The sequence below is a fragment of the Nerophis ophidion genome, linkage group LG23, assembly GCF_033978795.1.
Source record: "Nerophis ophidion isolate RoL-2023_Sa linkage group LG23, RoL_Noph_v1.0, whole genome shotgun sequence".
NCBI lineage: Eukaryota > Metazoa > Chordata > Actinopteri > Syngnathiformes > Syngnathidae > Nerophis > Nerophis ophidion.
This window is the reverse complement of record NC_084633.1, coordinates 11576706-11584205: the sequence shown is the minus strand read 5'-3', so window position 1 is coordinate 11584205 and position 7500 is coordinate 11576706. Positions and strand designations below refer to the sequence as shown.

The 7500-nt window shown below is 31.1% G+C and overlaps 1 protein-coding gene across 2 annotated transcripts in view; it reads left to right on the top strand.

Moving 5' to 3' along the window:
- Positions 1 to 7500, top strand: part of srl (sarcalumenin) — a 43258-nt gene that overhangs the window by 25673 nt on the left and 10085 nt on the right. The window contains exons 4-5 of one of the 2 annotated variants that reach the window (XM_061884819.1): positions 3536 to 3571; positions 6597 to 6713. In XM_061884819.1, the coding sequence (XP_061740803.1) occupies positions 3536 to 3571; positions 6597 to 6713 (153 nt within the window). The remainder of the gene's footprint in view (positions 1 to 3535; positions 3572 to 6596; positions 6714 to 7500) is intronic. The other variant, XM_061884818.1, reaches the window with a different exon arrangement.

Sequence of the window (7500 nt, the reverse complement as noted above, 5' to 3'; positions counted from 1 at the left end):
TTACAATATGTAGTGTTTTTTGCAACATATTACGGTAAATGGAAAAACTTTACCATCGTTTTTATTGTATTCTGGCTACTGAGCTGCCAATTTTTTACCATTTAAAAAAAACAAAAAAAACAAAAAAAACTGATACAGTTTTACCATTTGATTATTATATATGTCTTTACATACACTGTAATTTTTTGTTATTTTTTACAGTAAAAAACTAACAACTCAATCACAAGAATTTTACTATAAAATGTAAAGTGTTTTTTGCAACATATTACAGTAAATGGAAAAACTTGAGTTTAGTTTTTATTTATTCTGGCAACTGAGCTGCCAATGTTTTCCAATTTAAAAAATAAATAAATAAATCAATCAAAATTTTTTTTTAAAAAAAAGTGAAACTTTTATTATTAACATTACCATTTGATTATTATATATATTTTTAACGTACACTGTAAATGTTTCCTTTTTTTAAAATTTTTTAAGTAAAACAAAGTAGCAACTCAATCACCAGAATTTTACTATAAAATGTAAGGTGTTTTTTGCAACATATTACAGTAAATGGAAAAACGTTACCATCGTTTTTATTCTATTCTGGCAACTAAGTTGCCAATTTTTTACCATTGAAAAAAACCGCGATACTGTTTTACCATTTGATTTTTTTTTTACGTACACTGTAAAAAATTGTTTTTTTTTTTACAGTAAAAAAAACCCAGCAACTCAATCACCAGAATTTTACAATAATATGTAGTGTTTTTTGCAACATATTACGGTAAATGGAAAACCTTTACCATCGTTTTTATTTTATTCTGGCTACTGAGCTGCCAATTTTTTACAATTAAAAAACAAAGAAAAACAAAAAAAAACTGATACAGTTTTACCATTTGATTATTATATATTTTTTTACATACAGTGTAATTTTTTTTTTTTTTTTACAGTAAAAAACTAGCAACTCAATCACAAGAATTTTAGTATAAAATGTAAAGTGTTTTTTGAAACATATTACAGTAAATGGAAAAACTTGAGTTTAGTTTTTATTTATTCTGGCAACTGAGCTGCCAATTTTTTACAATTTATTAAAAAAAAAACTATGATACTGTTTTACCATTTGATCATTATATATTTTTTTTACGTACACTGTAAATGTTTATTATTTTTACAGTAAAAAACTATCAACTCAATCACCAGAATTTTACTATAAAATGTAAAGTGTTTTTTGCAACATATTACGGTAAATGGAAAAACTTTACCATCATTCTTATTTTATTCTGGCAACTGAGCTGCCAATTTTTTCCAATTTAAAAATAGAAAATAAATAAAATAAAATAAAAAGTGATACTGTTTTACCATTTGATTATTACATATATTTTTTACGTACACAGTAAATGTTTGTTATTTTTTGCAGTAAAAAAGTAGTAACTCAATCACCAGAATTTTACAAGGTGTTTTTTGCAACATATTACAGTAAATGGAAAAACGTTACCATCGTTTTTATTCTATTCCGGCAACTAAGCTGGCAACTTTTTACCATTAAAAAAAAACCGTGTTACTGTTTTACCATTTGATTTTTTTTTTTACGTACACTGTAAAAAATAGTTTTTTTACAGTAAAAAAAAACAGCAACTCAATCACCGGAATTTTACAATAAAATGTAGTGTTTTTTGCAACCTATTACGGTAAATGGAAAACCTTTACCTTCGTTTTTATTTTATTCTGGCTACTGAGCTGCCAATTTTTTATCATTTAAAAAAACAACAACAAAAAAATCTGTCATACTGTTTTACCATTTGATTATTATATATTTTTTTACGTACACTGTAAATGTTTCTTATTTTTTACAGTAAAAATCTAGCAACTCAATCACCAGAATTTTACTATAAAATGTAAAGTGTTTATTGCAACATATTACAGTAAATGGAAAAACCTTACCATCGTTTTTATTTTAATCTGGCAACTGAGCTGCCAATTTTTCACCATTAAAAACAAAACAAAAACTGTTTTACCATTTGATTAGATGTAAAACATTGTGTTTTTACAGAAAAGAAAACTAGCAACGAAATCACCAGAAATTTACAATAAAATGTAGTGTTTTTTTGCAACATATTACGGTAAATGGAAAAACTTTACCATCGTTTTTATTTTATTCTGGCTACTGAGCTGCCAAATTTTTACCATTAAAAAAACTGTGATACTGTTTTACCATTTGATTATTATATATTTTTTTTTACGTACACTGTAGAAATGTGTTTTTTTTACTGTAAAAACCTAGCAACTCAATCACCAGAATTTTACTGTAAAATTTAATGTATTTTTGCAAGATATTACGGTAAATGGAAACAATTTACCATCATTTTTATTCTATTCTGGCAACCGAGCTGCCAATTTTTTACCATTTAAAAAAAAATTACAAAAAAATAAAAATTGTGATACTGTTTTACCATTTGATCATTATATATACATATTTTTTACGTACAGTGTTGAAAAAAAATTACAGTAAAAAAAAAAAGTAACTCAATCACCAGAATTTTACTATAAAATGTAATGTGTTTTTTTTCAACATGTTACGGTAAATGGAAAAAATGTACCATAATTTTTATTCTATTCCGGCAACTGAGCTGCCAATTTTTTACCATTCAAAAACAAAATTGTGATACTGTTTTACTATTAACAGTAAAAGAAACAATCATATCTAACAGTAATAACACCGGCAGCTCATTCAACAGAATTTTGCCGTAAAAAGAAAAAACAGTTGTAGAGTTTTTTAAATTTTCAGTAATATGCTGTAAAAAAAACATTGCAATTTTACAGTAAAATATATTGTAATTTTTTATTTATTTACATTTTTATTGACATCCAGCATAAGACATTCCTATCCATTACATCATATTTACATACATCATGCATTTAATGTCTGCCCTAAATGTCAATATTTCTTTGTTTATATCCCAGCGATGCCCCCCACCCCACCCCAAAAGAAAGAAACAGCAGGAAAACAAAATAGTATATATATATATATATATATATATATAAATATATATATATATATATATATATATATATATATATATATATATATATATATATATATAAGTTGTTTTCCTTTATTTAATCAAATTATTTGTCATTATATTGTCATTTTTACAGTGAACAATTTGATTGATAACTTTCTCTAAAACCAAAAGTCAAGCAGAAATGTAATTATTTTAACAAAATAAAATGTTTGGAAAGTATGATAATATATTTTTGCTATACCGGATAATATTGAAGTTGAAAAGGTACGCAATGTCATGCGGTACCTGCATTTTTTTCCTGTTAAAAAAGAAAGAAAAAATACATTTCGTATGAAAAGACAAAGTACTTTATTGATGCATATTATTTCCAGGCCTTTGTGGGCCACATAAAATGATGTGGCGGGCCAGATCTGGCCCCCAGGCTTTGAGTTTGACATCCTTACCTTAAAGAGTATATGGAAGGAACATTCCACCTGTCCATACTCCCTCCCTCACCGTGCTCTCCTCACTCCCACCCCCGTCCCCTCATCTAACAGCCTACCCTGGACGAACCCTGGGGGACGCAGCCACAGGTGGGTGCGGGTGGGGCTTACCTGTGCATGGCGCTGCCCCTTCCTTGCCACCCCCCCTCATTAGGCCACAATAATAGGTACACTGTCTAATCAGAAACACACAATAATACACATATTTTGCCTGTGTCACTCGAAACTCAGCTTCATGTACCTAATGTTGTGGCCAACAAAGATATTTGACGTAAAATGTGTGTGTGGAGGGGGGGTTGCATGCATACTTCCGGCTTCCTGCAAAAAGTATGAATGGGTTTGAAGGCAATGTCGCTCATCTTTGGCTGAATTCATTCAAATTGGGACCGGACAGAACCTGTGGCCTTTCCAAACACAACATATTGTACACGCCTTCCATAATGCTGCTATTAAACAAAAAAAGGCGCCGCTTGCACTGTAGGTTAGCGCTCTAAAGTGTAAGTCAGCGTTTTCTTGATGCTAGAGTAGAAAGGGGATTCATTCGGCTCCCTTTCGTCGCGGTTTACCTGACACATGAAACGTGACGAATTGGGGAGTGGGGGGGTGGGTGTTTTGTGGAAATTCCAACTTTGAACACATGTAGAGTGGCGCTTTCCATCATTTTCAGCAGACTGCATTGCAAAAGGATCACCCAGGAATGGGGCTGTATGAATCCCTTCCCTACTGTATAATACCGCATTTACTGAAACTGTGCTTCTTTTTTGGCCTGGAATCATGTGCCCTCGCTGTCCTCTCTGTGCTCTAAATCAGGCCGATTGTGCAAGTTCTCCCACTTAAAATGATGACAGAGGTCTGTAATTTTCATCATAGGTACACTTCAACTGTGAGAGACAGAATGTGAAAAAAAATCCAGGAATTCACATTGTAGGAATTTTAAAGAAATATTTTGTAAATTATGGTGGAAAATAAGTATTTGGTCAACCATTCAAAGCTCTCACTGATGGAAGGATGTTTTGGCTCAAAATCTCACGATACATGGCCCCATTCATTCTTTCCTTAACACGGATCAATCGTCCTGTTCCCTTAGCAGAAAAACAGCCCCAAAGCATGATGACCAAGAAGAACGCGGAGTTGGAATATAATTACAACACTTTATGTACATATTTATATACATATTTATATAATATTTACATATTTATATAATATGTAACTACAAGCTCCATTCACAGACAGAGTCCCATTGCTTTTATGAGCAGTTGAGCGAGTCAAAAGCCCCCAAAAAATAAAAATACATTTTATTTTTTATTTTTTTAATTTTTTTATTTGTGGCAGCTGTAATTCTTTCGTGGCGGGCCGCCACAAATAAATGAATGTGTGGGAAACCCTGTATATATGTATATATATATATATATATATGTGTGTTTGTATATATATATATATATATATATTTGTATATATATATATATATATATATATATATATATATATAATTTTTTTTAAAGGCTTTATTTTTTCTGAGTGCCAAAAGATGGGACCCGCGTACCACATTTGGACTCTAGTCCATGATCCAGCACAGTGGTTCTCAAACTTTTTCCACCAGTTACCACCTCAAGAAAAACTATACTCTGAGTACCATCATAAAGACCAAGAATAAAACACAGTAGCGTAGTACGCTCAAGTATTCATTAAAAATAAGGCAGATGTTTTAATTAACAAGTGTATTTTTTATGTTTGGCCACTGAAACATTACACAAAGTATAAACACTAATACTGTGTTTGAATATAGGAAACTAAAACACTGTATTTAAATCAAGTGATTCTATGGCGTACCACTGGATCAGGGGTCGGCAACCCAAAATATTGAAAGAGCCATCTTGGACCAAAAATACAAAAAACTAATTAAAAGCCTTGTATAAGTTTTATAATGAAGGCAACACATGATGTAAGTGTCTATATTAGCTATATTAGCCTACTATCAAAGGCTGACAGAAATCTTCGTTGACAGAAATGTTGTATTTTCATTTTTATTAATTTTTGCAACATTGGAAATCACCAGTAAAATGGAGGCTTTTCACAGGATGCCATAACTTCTGGAAATTACTGGCTCAGAATGGCCAAAGGTGTAGATGTGTGTGTCCAAGTTGAAGGAAACGGCAGGCCCTCTTCTTCTAATGGATTTATTACAATCTCTGCAGCTGGGTAACATTTGCTGTGGTCTGGAACAACATTGCACACAAACAACTATGAGAATTGCAGACAATATTACATACAGTTGATGTGTCATGAGACATGAAAATATAAATTAAACACACAGAGGAAGTAAAGGAAATTTAATGAGATCAAATATACCTACAAATGAGGCATAACAACTCAACATGTACATACAGCTAGCCTAAATAACATGTTAGCATTGATTAGCTTGCAGTCATGGATTGACCAATATGCCTGATGAGCACTCCAGCAAATCAATAAAATCAACAAAGCTCAACTTTGTGCATTCACGCACAGTATAAAACGTTTGGTGGACAAAATAAGACAAAGGAGGAATGGCATAAAACACGTCTTTTTCTGGCAACATCGGGAAAAAGTTGAACATGTAAACTACGGTGAGTTCAAGGATCGCTGAAATTAGTGGGACAAAACGGTGCTTGCCAAATACTCTCATCAGTGGAGCATGTTTAATATAAACGGTGGGATTTCTGACAATTAGGAAGGTTTGAAAATATATTACAACAACAAAATATATTACAACAACAAAATATACTTTTTCCATTTTCACACATCTCTGAATGAGGTCCAGGGAGCCACTAGGGTGACAATAAAAAGAGCCGCGGGTTGGTGACCCCGTATGACTAGTGGTACACGTACAACAGTTTGAGAACCACTGATCTGGCATATACTGTATATATTTATTAGCGCGGCCCTGGTGTGTATTCTGATGATAATTTGAGTTCCATATTTGGATCCTTGATAAAGTGCAGGTGTGACGGTGCATACTGATGGCTCTGCTACAAGACAGCTGGCAAACACTTTTTTTTTAAAAGTTTCCCGGTTTAGATTTGAACCAGTCTCTACTTCTCTGCTATCTTGTCACGTATCTATCATTTCCCCACAGATGGGGAAATTACATCCAAGCCCATGGTGCTGTTCCTCGGACCTTGGAGTGTAGGAAAGTCCTCCATGATTAATTACCTCCTGGGCTTAAATGACAGCCCTTATCAGCTCTACACAGGTTGGTACTCAGTTCTAGTCATACGCAATCCTCAATTGTACTCAGTACTTGGTCATCATCAAGTCAAACACAAGAGCATCACCTCAGTCACCCCCAGATCTCCAACACTTGGTCCAGTAAATCTCTGGTTTGACGTTTTTTGTACCATACAGTAAATATTAGGGGTGTCAAAAAATAGATTTGTGATTGAATCGCGATTCTTACTTGCGACAATTTTTAATCAATTTTTTAGGAGGAAATAGGTCAGGAAGAAACAGAGGCTAACGTGTGTGTGTGTATGTATGTATGTATGTATGTATATATATATATATATATATATATATATATATATATATATATATATGTATGTATGTATGTATATATTTATATATTTATATATGTATGTATGTATATATTTATATATTTATATATGTATATTTATATATATATATTATATGTGTATATATATATATGTATATGTAAGTATGTATATATATATTATATGTCTATATTTATATGTGTATATGTGTATATTTATATATATATATATTATATGTGTATATTTATATGTGTATATTTATGTGTATATGTGTGTATATATATGTATATTTATATGTGTATATATGTATATGTGTATATATATGTATATATATATATATATGTGTGTGTGTATATATATATATGTGTGTATATATGTATATAAATGTGTATGTGTGCATATATATATATATGTGTATATATATATGTATATAAATGTGTATGTGTGTGTATATATATGTGTATATATATATGTATATAAATGTGTATG